Source organism: Glycine soja, chromosome 20 (assembly GCF_004193775.1).
Source record: "Glycine soja cultivar W05 chromosome 20, ASM419377v2, whole genome shotgun sequence".
In the NCBI taxonomy this organism is placed as follows: domain Eukaryota; kingdom Viridiplantae; phylum Streptophyta; class Magnoliopsida; order Fabales; family Fabaceae; genus Glycine; species Glycine soja.
Window position 1 is genome coordinate 44,024,405 of NC_041021.1, and position 19,510 is coordinate 44,043,914.

At 29.8% G+C, this 19,510-nt stretch overlaps 3 protein-coding genes and 1 long non-coding RNA gene across 4 annotated transcripts; 2 read left to right on the forward strand and 2 right to left on the reverse strand.

Annotated features, from left to right (window-relative positions):
• Positions 1–436: 436 nt before the first annotated feature.
• On the forward strand, positions 437–3,414 carry LOC114401597 (probable F-actin-capping protein subunit beta). Its single transcript, XM_028364146.1, has 8 exons — positions 437–686; positions 792–862; positions 1,524–1,637; positions 1,944–2,026; positions 2,123–2,196; positions 2,361–2,480; positions 2,723–2,818; positions 2,997–3,414. The coding sequence occupies exons 1-8, from the start codon at positions 558–560 to the stop codon at positions 3,081–3,083; spliced, it is 774 nt and encodes a 257-aa protein (XP_028219947.1). The 5' UTR covers positions 437–557; the 3' UTR covers positions 3,084–3,414.
• A 5,356-nt stretch (positions 3,415–8,770) lies between these two features.
• LOC114402884 (lignin-forming anionic peroxidase-like) lies at positions 8,771–10,391 on the forward strand. Its single transcript, XM_028365566.1, has 4 exons — positions 8,771–9,166; positions 9,279–9,470; positions 9,582–9,747; positions 9,842–10,391. The coding sequence occupies exons 1-4, from the start codon at positions 8,951–8,953 to the stop codon at positions 10,237–10,239; spliced, it is 972 nt and encodes a 323-aa protein (XP_028221367.1). The 5' UTR covers positions 8,771–8,950; the 3' UTR covers positions 10,240–10,391.
• Positions 10,392–13,707: 3,316 nt separating this feature from the next.
• On the reverse strand, positions 13,708–18,649 carry LOC114403525 (very-long-chain aldehyde decarbonylase GL1-9-like). The gene is made up of 3 exons (XM_028366540.1): positions 18,343–18,649; positions 17,713–18,065; positions 13,708–14,635 (listed from the first exon to the last, which is right to left on the reverse strand). The coding sequence occupies exons 2-3, from the start codon at positions 17,935–17,937 to the stop codon at positions 14,093–14,095; spliced, it is 768 nt and encodes a 255-aa protein (XP_028222341.1). The 5' UTR covers positions 17,938–18,065; positions 18,343–18,649; the 3' UTR covers positions 13,708–14,092.
• LOC114403526 lies at positions 14,642–15,857 on the reverse strand. Its single transcript, XR_003664665.1, has 3 exons — positions 15,363–15,857; positions 14,907–14,984; positions 14,642–14,748 (listed from the first exon to the last, which is right to left on the reverse strand). It is a non-coding gene; the product is annotated as an uncharacterized LOC114403526 (long non-coding RNA).
• Positions 18,650–19,510: the final 861 nt, after the last annotated feature.

Consider the following 19,510-nt stretch of genomic DNA (forward strand, 5'->3'; position numbering starts at 1 on the left):
TTTCTCTTAAATCAAACAATCTAACCATTTATTATATTTTCATTCTATTTTTTCTTTTTTTAAATTATCTAACTTCTATTTTCAACTATTGTATTTTCTTTTATTTCTATCTTAAAATTTAATCTCAATAGGTTTTTCAAAAAAAATATATCAATAATTAAAATAATATTATATCACAATTTAAATTATTCATATTAAATTTAAAATATAATTTATATGTTCAAAGTTATTTATTTATTATAAATTAAACTTATATATCTACAATATATTTATTTATTTTAAATAAATAAAAAAATTATCTTTTATTATACATAAATTAAAATACTAGTATTATTAAAAATAAAAAAGTTAAAAGAAAATAAATATTATCATAATACTTAGACAGAAAAAAAAAACCCATAAATATTATATTGTTTTGACAATAAGGAAGAGAGAGGGGGTGGAGGGAAATTGGGATAAAAAAAGAAGAAGAAAGCAAAACAAACTTAAAATGTGTAGACAGAAATTGTTGTCCCTGACTGGCGTGGGCGTCTGTGTATGAATGTGTTTGTGAGAAAATGGAAGCTGCGATGGGACTGATGCGGAGGATTCCTCCGAAACACACAGAAACAGCTCTGTCAGCGCTTCTGAGCCTTATGCCTGACAACTCCTCCGATCTCCTCTCTCAAGTCGATCAGCCCCTCCAGGTCTCGCTTTTTCTTTTGCCCTAAATCTTTCTTCCATTTCCCTCAATTTTGGTTACAAGAGGAATGAATGTTTGTTGTCTCACGATTTGCTTTTCGAACTTTCAGGTTCTGTGCGATGTGGAATGCGGCAAGGAGTTCATTTTGTGCGAATACAATAGAGATGCCGACTCTTACAGGTTCATTTCATTTTTCATAATCATCCCTCCTGTATCTGGTTTTGTTGGATTCAATATGCTTAGCGTTTTTAAGAACTCTTTGTTGTCAAGCGTGTTTCACTTTTATGAAGTATATTTGGTTTTTTTTTTCAATTGGAATCATCTTTGAGTAGCATGTACAGAAGGAATGTAACATCTAATAAAGCCTCAAACCGTGTTTGGTATAACATTTAAATCTAAAACATTGGCGTTTTCTTTTAAAGGGGATTTATGTAGAGGTAAAGATACAGCAAGTTGGTTGTGTCTGGGAGAAAAATCAGAGAGAGAGAGGGAAAATGGAAGAAATGATTTTCCACGATGATTAATATTTGGTTAATTCTATGTTTTTAATCTAATTGGAATTTAATGTGTTTACTGTCCTTTTGATGAATATGGCTGTGTAACATAAAAATAACAAATATTTTATGGAAAACTCAATCTTGAAATGGAGAACGGTACAGATATTTAATTGTTTGTTGCTAAGTAGTTCAATTCAGTTCCTACTTCCTATAGACAGATCTGTAATTTATTTCTCATGAGTGTCCCTCCCCACCCCCCCCCCGCACACACACAATTTTCCCTTTTTAATGTGTTTACTATTCAAGGACGGTTTAAACTTATTGTTGTTTGTATGTCTCTGCAGATCACCTTGGTCCAATAAATACCATCCACCATTAGAAGATGGGTCCCTCCCTTCTTCAGAGTTGCGGAAGCTTGAAATTGAAGCAAATGACATATTTGCAATATATCGTGACCAGTGAGGTCCTTTACTTACCTCATCTTTAGAGCTTTTGTGCTGTTTTTAGATGTCTTATTAAGAAACCTTTCTCCCTAGTAACTTATTAACTAATTTCTGTTTTGTTTCAAAGAATGAATTGAATTATTTAGCTATTTGTTTTAAAACAATTTGCACCATTGATGGATAATGTAATAGGTATTATGAAGGCGGCATTTCATCAGTTTATTTAACTATTTTGTGTGTTCGTCTTGCTGTCTATATAAATTCAATTATTTAGCTATTTTGTTTTAAAACAATATGCACCATTAATGGATAATGTCATAGGTATTATGAAGGTGGCATTTCATCAGTTTACATGTGGGAAGATGATAATGAAGGTTTCGTAGCCTGCTTTTTAATAAAGAAAGGTGGGCCTGTTATTTGAGTAAACTCTAATGGAAGACACTACTCATCCTTTTGACCTATTTTCTGATGAGATATTTTTTGCAATACCATGATTAAAGATGGCTCAAAGACAGGGCAGGGCCGACGGGGATATTTAGAGGAAGGTGCATGGGATGCTATACATGTTATAGAGGTAAAGTATCATTCCATTTAAGACTAAACATGATAAATGCAGATGTATAATAGTAACTTTTAATACATTGGGAAACTTAAACATCTCTATTTAGTTCTATTTTTTCTGATTCTTGCAAGTTTATTTCATTAATTCATAGTCCTCCCATTTTTTTGTTAATTTAGGTGGGACCAGAGGAAGAAGAAAACACCAATTATCGTTTAACCAGTACAGTTATGCTGACTCTGACTACAAATAATGAGTCATCCGGAACTTTCAGTTTATCTGGTTCAATTAGGCGTCAGGCACGTTCAATCAGAATTAGCTCTTGTTGGCAATTAGATCATTTAGTTAACACTTGGATGCTGAGTTTTTTCTGTCTTGAGAAGCCACATGGCCCACATCATGAACAATGCACCTTCATTGAATATTGAATTAATTACATGGTTCTTGTTTGATAAAGTTCATGTATCTATATGCTTTTTAGCTCGAGGCAGCTTTCTTTAGATTTTTCTGAATCCTAAATTAGCTTTTTCTTATATTTTAGATGAGTATGAAGCTATCAGTTGCTGATGGGCATCTTTGTAACATGGGAAGGATGATTGAAGAAATGGAGAGTAAGCTGAGGAACTCACTAGATCAGGTACTTCTTGATTGTATAGGATTCAACTGCATGCTTCATGTATTTGAGATCAGCTTCTTCACTTTTTGGTGTAATTGTTCTTTGGTGGGGAAGGGTTTGGGTATTTATCAAACTTGATATTCAGTTCGATTGTGCCTATGACATTCCAAACTATAAGGCATGTTAATGCATGTTACAGGTATACTTTGGGAAAACAAGAGAAATGGTTTGCACACTGAGACCACCATCTGAAGTGGCACAGTTGAGAATGCCTGATAGCGCCTGAGAGCTGATGTGCCGTTACTTGGTGTAGCAGAGAGAAATTTACTTTGTTTTAGCGTATTGGCTGGTAACTTGTGTCACAGTATTTGAAGGTAGGTAGTTTCACAACGGTTGGTGTTTCTGGTGGGTGGCCATGGTTCTACAGAGGTAGTTCTTTTTGTTATTTGAGTGTCAATTGTTGTTTTCTGTAGTGGATAAGCATCATGTTTGTTGTTGATACTTGACTGATGATTCAACAAAACAGTGAAATTCTAAAACTGGTGCCTAGGAGAATGCTTGACATGATACCCTTGTGTGGAAATGAATCAAATGATATCTCGTGCCATTACAACTTACAAGGTGGATTATTATTTCATCAGTATTGTTATTAATTTATTATTAATATTAACCAAAAATGACGTTACGAATATTATGATGTTTATGAGTGAAATTTAATTTTTAATATTATAAAGTTACAAATATTATGTTATTTTTGTTTAATATTGCAAAATATATTATATCAAAAATTAATTAATATTATTTAATTATTAGTTTAATCACTATTAAATCCTTGATACTTAAATCATTATCCTCATCAGTTCAATTACTAGTTTGATTTTAAATTTTTTTTATTAGAGTAAATTATATTAACATTTTTTGAAGTTTTTTCAGATTATGTACTTTCTTATTTAACATTTACAAGACCCTCTCTTATATGGAGTACCAACATAATATTTTTCAAATAATTAGGGGTTAGTGTAATATATAGAAGGGGGTGTCAGTGATTTCAAACATTAATGGGGTTAGTATTTCAAACATTAATGTGTTAGTCTAGGAATAGAAAAATTAGCAACGTTACGTGTAATTTAAAAAAAAAAAACTTAGGAAATACAAGGGTAATTTACTTATTTAATAACTAATAATATTGATTTTTTGTATTAAAATTAATTATAAAAATTAACAAAATAAATAGAGTTTGTTAATATATTTTCACTTATTTTTTCCTTCAAAAGTGTGTTTGACTATATTATTTACATAGAAGGCTAATATATTCTTTTTGAAGATCAAATGAGTATTTATTTTTTATAAGAAAGGAATCAACATGTAAACATTATCACTGATACTTTTGCTTGTTTCTTAGGAATATATTAATAACGAAAAAATTAATACAAAAAATTCATTGAATAGAAACAAAAACCATAATATCCAACCCCAAAGAGTGGGGTCAAGTGAAGTTAATCATGATCTCACATTTGATAGATCGTAACTTTAAATCCCATTGTCTTTTTAAGATGAAGAGAATTGTGAATGTAATATACTTGTACACATTATGTGTTTAGAAACTTTTCATACCTCAAATTAGGTGGCATCTCCTTTCCCTAAAAAATTTCTTCACAAAAAAAATATTATAATTCTTATTAATTATTATACGTACATCAGCATTGAAAGAAAAAAATATAGTGAAATATATATATATATATATATGGCCGTTATTTTTGTGTGATTTATTTAACCATGTAATGTCACGTGATTTATATCATAACATCATATAATTCATTTGATCAAATTTAATAAAATATTATCTACTAAATTAATCTTATAATTATCTTTTATTCAATATTAAAACAAGTATATCTAATAAAAAAATAATGTAATTATATTTAATATAATTAATATGTAATTAATCTTTCTACACAATTTTAATGTAATTATATTTAATATGATACTAAATATTTTAAAAATAATATATATATATATATATTAAATATTATTGAATACAAAATACTAAGTAAAAATTTAAAATTTATTCAAACTGGTATATCAGATATAAAATTTAATATCTATTTTTAATTTGAAATTCAATAAAATAATTTTTACTTAGAAATCATATAAAATAATTTTAAATAATTTTATGAATAAATACTATTTTTAAATAATATTTATATTATATAGTTGAAATGTTTTTACTAAAAATTAATTATATTTATTATAAAATAATATTTTGTCTCTATGTTTAATAACTTTATATACAAATTTTTTTAGTTAATATTTATAAGACAAGGTTAAATATCATTTTCACATAATTATATAATAAATATTTTAATATTAATTTATTATATACATTTGTATTACAAAAATATTAGATAGAAATAATATCATAAATCAAATTAATTGTTAGTGTTAATTTTTTTTACATAAATACATTTAAATACTTGTTTCCTTTTATTATAATAAAAAATTTAAATATTTGTAATTATCTCAATTAAAACATATACTTTGTGTGATAATAATTAACTTATTCAAAATATTTGTTCTAATTACCTTAATTATACTTAAATTATTTTTATGAACTAAAACATAGAAAAAAATATTATTTTTATGAACTAAAACATAGAAAAAAATATATATTTACAATTTTTCTATCAAATGTATAATATATTTTCTCTAACTTCTTTACTATAAAGAAAATCAAGATAAAGATGAAATAAATATATATATTTTAAAATTTTACTAGATATATTTGTTCAAATTTTGATAAAAGATATACTTATTTTAAAATTGAATAAAAGATATTTACAAGATCAATTTATTAAATCATATTAATTTATTAGATAAATTTAAAATTTATTAGATAATATTTATTAAATTTGATTAAATGAATAATCTTAAGTGTCAATATAAATCAGGTGACATTACATAACTAGATCGTCAGTATGACATATTTTCAAGTCATACTGAAATAATTATATGTTTAACATACAATTCCATGATCAATAATTTGTTTTTGGCTACATACTTTTTTGTTACAATTCCGATCAGTACGAAATAGAAACAACATATACAATTGAAAGGATTAATAAGAATATTCAACACCCTGGCAAAGATATAGTGGGAAAGGCAATAATAGCAATTTGAATCAGTTGATAGAACTGCAAATCTTTCTTATAATTCCAGCTGATGCAGTTAATGGTTCAATATCTTCCATTTTTATCATAGCAGCTTGGGGGGATTGGAGGTGATGAATTATTTATAGGACATTTGGTTGGGTGAGTATTTGTCATAGTCACTCATATCTGCTACAACCTTTAGACATTCTGACCCATTCTTCATTGCTTGCTTATCGCCAATGCCAGCTCACGTCCTGTTAATTAAGTTGACATTTTGAATCTTTCTGAAATGTAAAGAGAGAAAAAAATTAATTTACTTTAATTAAGAAAATTACTTAATTATATTTAATTACCGGATAAAGCTCTAGGACATAAAAAATAAAAAAGAAATAATATTCATACATTAATTAACTTTGTATAATAGTTTACAAATAAGAGAAAGATATATCAAAAAGAAAAAATTATAATAACTCAAGTAAAAATGTGTGAAATATATGTTATAGTTTCAAAGGGTATCACAAAAGACAAAGTTTCATGTTACTTAGCATAATTTTACCTCAAGTATTCATATATCATTTTGTGATATGAGTTTTGAAAGTGACTAGAAAGAAATGAATGTCTCACCGGTATGAGTTTGGGTCACCTGAACTTATCGCAATGCAAATCCTTTGATTTGTTACCCCTGCACATGCCATGATGGATCAAAGTTCCTGTTATATACCAAGCGGCTTGCGTGGGATACTAAGATGCAAGTGTATCGTTGCCTCTCAAGCATACATATTGATAAACTTAAAATGATTGGTTAAGGATACCATCATTTTAATTAGTTTTTATTTTTTTTTATTAGTTAAAAATTTTAGTTTTTAATAACTTTTAGTGTTTTTAAAAAGCTATTTAAAATAATATTTTTCTAAATGATAACTCTGAACTTCTATGTTTTTATATTTTCTTTTATTTTTATTCTCAATATATTTATTTAATTTTTTAATTATATTTTTTAAATAAATTATTATTTTATTATTTTTTTCTCATTTTATACTTTTCGATTATCTCAACAACTAATTTTACTACATACTTATAATCTAATACACTAGCTTTTTAACTTTCAATTTTTCACTACCAATTAATTTTTTAATTTTTAATTAAATTTTACAAAATAACTTAAGAATATCCTTATGTCAGTTACCATGTACTCGATAAGTATGATTTCTTTTGACAGGCAATAATTTACACTAGTTTATAAATAATGTTGGGGACTGGATTTGGCTCAACTTCCACAAGGCTAACTTAAAGTGCAGACCCATCCAATGTTCAAACTTGTAATAAATATTTCAGAGACTAATCAAACCAGTTGTTTCTCCATGGTTCCTCCTTCATCAGGCTTCTTATAAGACTGAATCTTATACGACTATTGATTAAGTCATAAAGGTTTCATTTACGAAGTGAATTAATGTTCAAGCATCTATCTAATGCCACCCGGTCTTCCTATCTTTTTGAAGATTTCTCATATACTTTGAGCCAAAGCGTGTAAAAAGTTGTGGTTATAAATAGTGAGGAATATTAAGAATGATAAAGTCGATTTTATGGTTACCTGTGTACTCACTTTTTCACGATTTTCATTAGGTAAAAGTGAATCTAATTAAACAAGTTTTACATCTTTAATCGATACAAATGGATTCAAAATTGTGGCTCAAAATAAAAAATATATTGTTTTGAAAAAAAAAACATTAACTCGCATTTAAGAGTTAAAGTACCAAAATAAATTTTAGTGAAAATAATAAAAATATCATAAATATAATTTGTTAGAAGGTTATATGTAAGTTTACAGCATCTTTGCAACGTATTATATGCACTTAATATTTATAAATATTAAGTTTGACCGGGAAAAAATGCAAAACGAATAAAAGCATTATCAAACATTACATTCAAACCATGTAAGAAAAGTAAAATATATTAGCATGCTGCTTATTTTTCATTTATGTGCATCACAAGTCTAATTTTAATTATTCGTTAGTGTCGATCTTTAAATAGTTTTTTCAAGAAAAATTGAGAATATTTGATTAGTTCATATGACTTCTCGCATATAACTTATGCCGGAAGGATACAAATTTATAGACACTCCAATGTTATTTTACACCTGATGAGAAAAAGAAAAAAATATATAAATATGATAAATGATATAATTTGATAGGAAGAGAAAAATAAAAAATAAAAATAAGGATTAATTATATATGATAATACATCGTTACTCATACGAGAAATGGACTAATCAAACTTATCACGTGGGACTGTCTTCAACCATGACAAAGTTCAGATGGCACTTTGCAAATTTGTTTTAGTCAAATTTGTAAAACTATCAAATCAAATTTGTTAAACTTAAAGACAAGGACGAACCGACAAGGTCTCTTTCAACGAAGCTTACAAATGAATGATGATAATGAAGGAATCTAATGCATTAAAATTTCGATTGACGATTCACACATAAAGAGAAATGGCAGCAAACTTCTTTACAAGTTCGATTAAAGCAAACAATCAAAAGAAAAACCCCATAAAGCAAAAAAATAATTAATCTAAACCATATAATAAGCACACAAAAAACTAAACCATATAGTGGCTTGTGCACATGCACTGGCGAGGCTAGCTAGCTACTTGGTCAACTATGGACCGCCAACACGTTGTAGCAGATAAAAGTGACCCAGCCAAACTTTAGCCTTTAGCACCTTTGACTTTTACAAATTATCACACAACCCAAATGTCCTATAAATTGATCATCATTCCACCCTCTTTTTCCATCACATTCATTCATATTCTTTCTTGTTATACGAATCGATTCTTTAATTTTTTTCTCTCTCGAGTGTTGAGTTGTTAAATATATATATATATATATATATATATATATATAATTCATTTTCGTTGTAATTAACCTATACTCATATTCTGTATAGTTTCTCTTGAGTGCTAACTTAAATATATTCAATTCGACGCGCTATATATTCATCAATTCATGGCGTATAGAACTTCAAGTATCACAAGTTTGTTCGTGACATTGGTGCTGTTAGGCACGATATTATGTGATGCACAATTGTCTTCTACGTTTTATGACAGTGCATGCCCCAATGCACTTAGCACCATAAGATCTGTCATTCGTAGTGCAGTTTCTGCGGAGCGCCGCATGGCTGCTTCTCTCATTCGCCTTCATTTTCACGATTGCTTCGTTCAGGTACATATGTGTTGATTTATTAATTTCATTTTTTGCATGCATGCATGATGCATGTACTTAACTTGATTAATCCATCTTAATTTGAACCATATATATGTGCAATGCATTGCAGGGTTGTGATGCATCAATATTGCTTGATGATAGCTCCACTATCGAGAGCGAAAAGAGTGCACTTCAGAATGCTAACTCAATAAGGGGATATAACATCATCGACCAAGCAAAATCTGAGGTGGAGAAAGTATGTCCCGGGGTTGTGTCATGCGCTGACATTGTAGCAGTAGCAGCACGTGATGCATCATTTGCCGTAAGTCACAGTAACAAACTAACTAGCTATATATATACGTTAATTTCAACTTAATAATTAACATGCAGAAGCTATATAATGAGTTATGCATTTATTTTAATTATTGATTAGGTGGGTGGTCCATCATGGACTGTGAAGCTTGGACGAAGAGATTCTACCACTGCAAGCAAAAGTTCGGCTACTAGTGACCTTCCACGATTCACAGACGATCTTGACACTCTTATCTCTAAATTCAATAATAAGGGTCTCACTGCCAGAGACATGGTTACTCTATCCGGTAATTGCTTAATCATCAAGCTTCTCAATTTTGTATTTATAAATTTTAAGTGTGAGACATTTATTAAGCAAATATATATCATGAAAACATGCAGGTGCCCACACAATCGGACAAGCTCAATGCTTCACATTTCGTGGAAGGATATACAATAATGCAAGTGACATTGATGCAGGATTTGCTAGCACTCGTCAACGTGGTTGTCCATCCGTCAGTAATGATGATAATGATAAGAAATTGGCAGCACTAGACTTGGTCACACCCAATTCATTTGACAACAACTACTTCAAGAATTTGATTCAGAAGAAGGGTCTTCTTCAATCAGACCAAGTTCTGTTTAGTGGAGGATCTACAGATTCTATTGTCTCCGAATACAGCAAAAATCCTACAACCTTTAAATCCGACTTCGCAGCTGCTATGATAAAAATGGGAGATATTGAACCATTAACTGGTTCAGCTGGAATGATAAGAAAGATTTGCAGTTCTGTCAACTAAGTTTTTGGACATGTCAATCTTCATTGTGTTGTTTAAAATTTCTTAAATTATTTCATTTCCGCCTAATAGGTGTCAAATATTCTTATCAATTCCTTTAATTGTATGTAGTTCCTCTCTGTTCCATTGATCAATAAATTGTAAGTTTCCTTGCCTTTCTTCCATTTGTTCTTGAGTATGAAGTCTTGGTCAGAGAGTCATGCTAGCAACACCCACATTGTAACACATCTATTATTAATTAAAATTTATTAAAAATTATAAATTTTAATGAGTTATCTCTTATTTAATAAATTTCTGTCCTAATTTTATAAACTTAACCAAATAGAATGTGTTGATAGGAGTGCACTAAAAAATATATTGTTAGCAATCCTTGTATCAATCTATATATTATATATTATTTATTTTTATCTATAATTAAAGGTTGTATTGTAAAAATTAAGAGATATAATAAATTTTATTAATTCTAATAAAATAGTCGTGAAATTTATTGTTTTTTTTCCTACTCCACAATATGTATAAATTAATTAAAGATAAAAAATAAAGATATAACTGATAAATGAACAATTAATATCATCTTGAACTTTACCAATCATATATAAATAGAAATAAAAAATTTCGAAAAAATATGACAATTAAAATGGAATGAAAGGAATAATAAAATTCACTTGAAATTTTCTTGGCCGTTATATCAATCTCTCAAATATATAATAGTCATTGAATTTAATGTTCCTAAATACATTTAATGAAGAATTAAGTTACTTACACATAACTAAACTTCATTTGAACTTTGAGAGTTATAGGATTAAAATTTTAACTTCATAATATCATTAACCAAATTTAATTATGTAACTTTCATTTCAATATTTTTTAAACATCATATTGAAACTTTAATGTTATCTATTATGATTTAATGTGATTTAACATCAATGAATGATTATTAATTTTTAAAACTTAATATTATATATATATATATATATTAAATATAATTATAATTGAATGTCTTTTGATCTACTAAAAAATTTCGTACCCATTGCCCAGAGGCTCTTCGCTATGCGAAGGTATGTGGGAGGGATGTTGTACGCAGCCTTACCCTTGCATATGCAAAGAGGCTGTTTTCGGATTCGAACCCATGACCAACAAGTCACCAAGGCACAACTTTAAGCAAATAGCAGTGTCTTTTGATCTACTATTTTTATTAAATAAAAATAGTGAAAACTACTAAAATAAGAAATAATGTAGTTATTCCAAAATAATATTCATTTTCACTTATTGATTCACTTCTCTAATCAATAATAACAATAACGATAATAGCAATCCTATACAATTTTAATTATTTTCAATTTATGATACAATATAATCAATCAATTCAAATCTTCAATATCACATAATTAAAATTAATATCTTTAAAATCATGAAAAATATTACTTTAAAATAATTAAAAATTATATATATTTAATAAAAAATACACTACTTAAAAAATAAAAATTGATAATAAATGCATTTAAAAATTATTACAGATTAACATTATATCAATAATAAATAAAATAAACAAACAAACTTTAATAATTATATAGTATTATATATTCATATTTATAATTATTAGATTCTTTTTTATTTTATACTTTTCATAAAGATAAATAATCACGTGATAAAGGATTTTGTCTGCCAAACAAAAGGGTATGGTTTATCACTGCCTCTCTTACAACTCCTCCCAATCCAAATTCTCTATCTTATCAGGCTTTGAGTCGTGCAATGCCTTCGGAAGACCTTATTGTACCAACAAACCCTTAACTTGCCTCTACCACAATCTAAAATTCTCAGTTTCATCGAACTTCATCGCTTCAAATTTAGCCCCAGAGTTAATCATCATTTGATACTAGTTGTTAGCAATAACAAACAAAATTCTAAAGAGATGAGAGAAATCACATTAGATCGAAGCAAGAAGACAAGATAAAGACATAAGTCAATGAAATGTTGGAGCAACAAACCCTAGATTATAGAGATAAGAGAGTGAGAAAGACGAACCTTGAATTAAGAGTGCTCTGAACAGAGAAAGAGATCAAACGTCGAAGTGGAAAAAGAGCGAATTTGTGGAGAGAGAGCGAAGTGAAGTCTCTTTTGTGAGAGAGTGAGAGAGCAATAGAGGTAAACTCCACTAACGCAAAACTAAGCTCTACGTGAAACAAAGAGTTTTGAAGGTGTTGGCAAAAAAACCTATGTTGGGGAACTACCGTTGGTTGAAACGGTCGTTAAGTAGCAAATTTTTTGTAATGACCTCATCTAGTGAGTTTGGAATGGAAGACAAAGTGAGTAAGTTTGGAATTTGGAATGGAAGACAAAATGAGTAGGATTAGAAGATGACAACGACATATAGTTACATTCTTATTTAATGAATTACACTCACTTTAGTAATTTTTTATGGGTCATCTCTTTTTTTTTATATGTACAACCCTCACTCTAAATTATTATTTTTTTTGTCATGGTATATGTACGAGGTAATCCTCCTAAAAAATAATGATTAACCTTCGTTCGGGATCATGAGTGTACACAAGATAACTATTCTCATCTCAACATAATTTATTTTATATCCAATTTTAATACATAAAATATGTTTTGATTTTTATAATATTTTTAAATTGATTTTGTATTTTGAAATATTTGGTTATATATTTTTTATATAGAGAAATATTTTTGTTATATTTTGTCACTTTAATTTGAAAATACTTTATTTCTGATCTTCAAAGTGTATTTCTGGATATTTCTAAAAGAGAAAAAAGACTTGCACCGCCAGTAAAATAATCTTATGCTGTCATCTAATAAAAAATCATAAATTTATTAACTTTAATAAAATTATCTTAAAAGTTATATCAAACACGATTTGTAATTGAATTATAGGATAAAACAATGCATTATCATTAAACTTTTTCTAAAAATTTTATCATCAAAGAAATTTTTTTAAAAGGGTTTATGCTGAATGATAACTTTTAAAATCATTCTCATAAATAATTATTATAATTTATAGATAGAGAAAATATTAATTATAAGTTATATATAGTGAATTTTCAATTTATATTAACATTTCCGCGACCGAGAAAATCACCTCTCAAGAAAAATGTCCACACATTAACACATATAAGCTCTTGAATCTTAATCCCTTCTTCATATTTGTGTAAACATAATTTCATTTCTAAATCCGTTAATTTTATGACAATCCTTTTTCTCTCTATTTAATTTTCAAACATGTCATTTTAAGGCAATTAAGTCCCCTAATTGATCGATTTCATAACAATATTTCGATCAACTACGTAGCAAACATAGTGTCCAAATACGATCAACTTCACAGAATCATTAAGGTGAGTCCGATTTGTTACAAAATTAACAAATTTGAAGACTACTTTACACACCTAAGAACTTGCAATCAACACAAGTTAGTCATTTTCAAAAGACAAAATTATATATGAACTCTTTTTCTTAACCATTCAAAAGTAAATGAATTATGATGATATCTTCGACAACCCAATGGTTCTGGATTACAATAAAAATTCAAAATAAATTATACAAGTGAACCAGTAGTAGGAATAACAAATAATGGCAGCGTAAAAACCTGGTACTCTTTTAGCAACTTACACCTTCAAAAATGTGTTTTAAGTACATCATAATAAATAATGAAAAGACTCCTTAATCACATCATCATAGTTATGCTACACAAAGTGGGTTGGAAAACCTACAGTAACAAGACGAACAGAAAAAGCCAGTAAGCTCCAATGAACTTGAGAAATGCCTACAGTAAAGCCTCTGGTCTGGTCCTAAGGAAAAATGATGCCATCAGATGTGAGTTTCAACAATTACAGTGGGACTATTCCTTTGCTAGCCTTGCCTCAAACCCCCCTTTGGGCCGCTTTACAAGATCGAAAGGCATGTATGTCCCAAGAAGTTTGTCCCATATGGAAAAGAATGGCTGAGAATAATTGTACTTCAGCCCTTGCAGTTGATGATGAATGTCATGGTAAGCTGTGTTATTCTGGAAAAAGATATGGAAGATGTTGCCAGGCAACCACAGTCCACAGTGATCATCAACAGTTTTCACAACAGCGAAGCAGAAGAATACAGCTGCTGTTCTTGCAGTCATCCCTGAGACAAGATATGAGATTGCCCCACCTACAGTGTCAAGTAGAAGACCCTCAATGGGGTGATTGTAAAGGGCTCCTATTGCATAAGGAACAACCAGTCTGTGATGCTGGGAGTGGATATGGCGATATAAGAACTTGTTCTGATGCATATACCGATGCACAAAGTACTGCCATGTATCCATCACAAACATTGCAATAGCAATCTGCAAAATTTGCTTGGGGATAGAAGGCTGCACTATAACCCCAGATGCACTTGCTGTTGCGGTCAACTGCAAAGTTATAGCAAGCATATCAGACTATCAGTCACTCGACAACAGCTTCAGAATTAGTCCACAGAAAATTATTTTATTTCGGACATAGCAACTGTAATTTCCCACTCTCCCTGCATTTATTATGATAGGATGACAGTAATTTTTATGAGGTGTCCAGAAACTTCAAAGAGTTCATGTAAATATTCAATGTATATAACTCATCATTTAAGAAGCAATGACCAGGTCTATTAATATAATGGCTTCTATACTTCAATTCCTTAACTTGTACCTCTTGAGTATATAGAGGCCAGGCATATAACTGGTTTACATGTTAGCTTCATCAGGTTGCCAAACCAAACAGGAAAGCCTAGAGTAATAAATAACCATGATCAAAATGAAATACGATCTGCTCAACTGATACTAAATATAGATCTACAACAACAACCACCAACCCTTATCCTACTAGGTGATGAAACTTAATATAGATTCACGAAAGACAAATTACTTAATATATTTTGAGCAGAACACAAAAGCTCAGGAATCTGAATTATAGCTAGAGCATCTCAGGGTCCATTTAAAATTTGATAAGATTAACCTTATTAACTTGCAAGAAACGGCTCTTAAAAAAAAAGACACTTCTACAGTTAACATGACAAAGTAAAGGGGGAGTTACAGGCCAACAGATTGTGTGAATTTGTTAGTTTAAAAAAAAAAAAAAAGAAGAAGAAAGAAAGCACTTCTTTACCCATAAAACTCAAGCATAACCACAGAATCCTGCATTTTAGCAAATAAATTATCAGTGTTATCGACACAAAGAATTAAGCCTAGCTTATTACCAAATATCTGAGTACCAAAGTCAACAAGTCAAAAATGCCCATATTTTATGGCAGTGTGCTGTTTTTGTGCATCTATGGTTCACATGATCGAAATGTCTACACCCTACATCTGTTAGGAAACAATTGTATTCAAGTGGGTTCTCTATGGAGCTCCACTCAGTTGTTTCAAGGGAATCTCAGTTTCTAATATACAAAGAGATTGGACAGCATGGTTGCATTTTGAGCCATTTTGGCTAGCTGGTTATTGATTATCATTTTAGAAGAACTTCTTGTATAGAAGATAGAGTTTAAAAACAAAGGGTTTTCGCTTAAGTAGGGGTTAAGACAGAATATTAAGTATATGCAATGCAATTTTAGCAAGAGATAAGATGAATGTAACTTGAAAGTAAAACTAGGAGAAGATGCCGTACCAATTGAGAAAAGGAAAGGATGACAAAATGGGTTAAGATGGTTTGGACACATACAAAAAAGGGCCCCAAGAAGCACAGTGAAAAGAGTAGATTGCATGATTTTTAGTCCTATGAAGAGGAGGGGAGACCCAGAAGGACATTGGAAGAAATTGTCAAGAGGTATCCCATGGTAAATAAAATCTTTGAAGATTTGATCTTTAACAAAGTTGAATGGTATTGTGCAACCATGTAGCCAACTTCAGCCACTGGGATAAGGTTTTGGTGGTGGTGGTGGTGTTCTTATATTGCCTCCATATGTGATTTCTCTTTCTTCCTTATGATATTTTTCTTCTTTTGACGGGTAGAAGAGTGGAATATAATTTCAGGCAAATTTTAGGCTTTGATGTAACCTATATTACCATGAATGGATGATTCCATCAATGAAAAGTCAAAAAGCAGAATCTCAAATGAAAGCCAAACCTAGTTCACAATAAAATATTCAACTAACTATAATGTAGATCAATTCTTCCAAACAATCAACTATTAAATTGCATGTAAATATTTTAAAAAAGAAACTATTCATATCAATTAACACCTTGATATAGGATTTAGGTGGAAAAGAGAAAAAAAAACATTAAGACAGAGAAAGAAAGAGGGGAAGAGGGAAGAAGAACAAAGCAGAAAGGATAGAGAGAGATAAGGGAAACAGAGAGATAAAGGGGCTCAGCACTGCACTTCTGTTATTGTTTAAGTCTGCCTAATATACAACAACCCTACTTTATTTATAGACAGCTACCCAACAACTATGAAATCCTATCTAACAGTAGCTGACTGACTAACTAACATTCTTCTTATTTATATTTACATACCATACCTTCACTGTTAATATGCCACCTAACATGTCTAAATGCAGCTCATATGCAACACCAACCCATTCACATATCAAGCAATTGGATAGATCACCCGTGATATATGCCACACCATGCAATTTGGTGGAATACATATTATGGATAGAGACACATTGTGCCACCCTGCCCATGCTGAAAATGCATTACCCAATAAAGAGTTCACATTTAAATCTGTGCAAATTCATGCAAAAGGAAAATGGACATAGTGCTAGCAAAAGACAATTGTTTTGTGATGGACAAATCAAACTCATTACATAGTGGGAAATGATTACAGCTTAATTATTACTATGTTTAATGAAGTCAATGCATTTTTTTCTCTCTTCTTCTGAGTGTGTGTGTGTGTGTGTGCGTAACTGTGTGTATTTCTGTCTGTTTTTTTTATCTGCTTTCCATTTGGTATGCTTGGAAATATATATTATCAATATATATCACTCTGCACTAATAGAAAAGTTACCCGGGCTCTTATTCTGGCTCGGTTTTCCTAATATCACTCTTGCTTTGGTCTCATTTTGGGTATTATAGTTGTTTAATCAATTAATTGTGTCAATTGGGACAAATGTATTTTAAGTAACACCTTTTTTTTTATTTAATGCAAACATTAAAGCTTACCATAAATGACGCCATATCATTTAGCAAGTCATACAAAGGGGCCCTGAATCTATTCTAAAAATCTTAAGATAGAAAGGGGGGATAAGAAAAAATAGAGAGTCGTTTATCCCAAAAATATTGAAAGTAACACAAAAGCAACAACCGGAAATAGGGATAATCAATCGAATTAGTAACTAGTAAATGGAACAAAAGTTTCATTTTAAAAATGCTATTAACAACAAATGTGAAGAAAAGCAGCAGCAAGCAACACAGCACAAACTTGAAGAATAGTTTTTTCAACTTAAAAAATATATTAACTAAAAATGAGGACAAATGTTATTTGTAGAAATTAACTGAAATGTTGGAGAACTGACCAAGAAGAGTGCTACAATTGCCTGAACAAGCTGCTGAAGTAAAACACCCTTCACAACTGTTGAAAAGGGCACCAAATTCTTCGTTTCCTCATCTCTCCTGGTATGCAACCGATACCTATCTAAAGGTGGGAGCAAGTGATAAAACCCAGCATATACCCAATAAAGCACAATAGGGGCAAACGTGCCCATCAATTCATCGCTCACATATCCTTCCCAGAAAACCATTGTATAAATTCAAATGTGGAAACAAGTCAATCAATTTCAAGCAAAAACAATCCAACCCAGAAACAAACTCAGCAAGTCAAAGTTGCATCACAGCTCAAGTTCTTAACTTGGACAGCTTCCTTCACTCCCTGAAAAGGAAAATGAAAACTGTTCACTTGCCAAGAAGAAACAAAAATAACTAAAAAATAAACCACAACTTCCACCACTTGTTTGCATGATTCCTAAGCTTTACAAAAACCAAAACAAACAAAAACAATAAGATAGACACAGTTGTGCATTAAACCGCATTGAATTACCAAAACCAGAAAATGTGAAGATTTTGAGACTTCCCCAGGAATTATCAAAGCATGCAACTTTCAAACAATGCAGAAGAGACCCATTAAAGAATCTGGCACAATGGCTTACCCAGATGATTAAAAAGGTTTTTCACCCACGGTTTCAGTGCATCGCTCGATCAGATCTAGGGAATAGTCCGAATGGATAAACACTGGTGACAGTTGTGAGATTCCGAAGATCTTCAAAAGTTTGAATTTTTATTTCAAACTTGGATTAATTTGTATTGTTTTTTTTCCCTTTATCTTCTCTCCCTTCTCCCCTCAAAGAGAAAATAGATGTGTTGGGAAGACAAGAAAATGATTGAGGCATTTTGTTTTCGCCCCTCCATGACCTAATTTTGATGTTCGGAAAGGAGAGAAATAGTGATGGATACACGTGTTGCAAACTCGTGATCTTGATCAGACTCTCCTTCAATCGCCAACGTTCGAAAAAAAGGTTTTTTTGTCCGTATTTCTTTTTTATTTGTCGTTTTTTTTATAAATGGAAAAAATAACAACGCATTTTTAATATTTTTAAAAAATGCAAAGAGAGAATAAAGTTTTCTACACTATACTCTGTCAAAAACTAGCCGTCCGAGGATAAATCACATAACTGCTAATGATCTAATGACTTGATGATATGTTGATGGAAAATGAATTGATTCTAATGTTTAAAAAAAGAATCATTTTTTGTATCCTCTTGGTAGGGATTAAAAATGATAAATAACATTAAAAAGATTAAAATTGTTTGAAAAATTATTGAAGAAGTAAAAGTAAATTTGATGAAAAAATAAGATACAATAAAAAAATTATTGAACCATTAAAAATTAATTTTATGAAAAAATATTGAGTTAAAAATATAATTAACCAAAAAAGTAATGACATTTGATGACAAAGATCATAAATATCAAAATCTTTGAACCCGACACCTTTATTTTTACGTTTTCCAATCACTTTATCTCTTATTTTAATTTCACAAGAGGAAAATAATAAAATATAAAAACTAAATTTAGTTAATTTTTTATGAAATTCAAAAAAAGTTTATGACCAAAAATATATTTAACTATATAACAATAAATGAATTACTAAATGAAAACACATCATTAAGACTTTTAGGTGGTGCTTGATTCACTCATTTTCCGTTTTCATTTTCGGAGAAAATAGAAAACAAAACTAAAAATATGTTTGCTTAAGTTTTAGAAAATATTTTTAAAAAATGCCTAAAATTGAAAACCAAATAAAGTCGTTTTCACCATTTT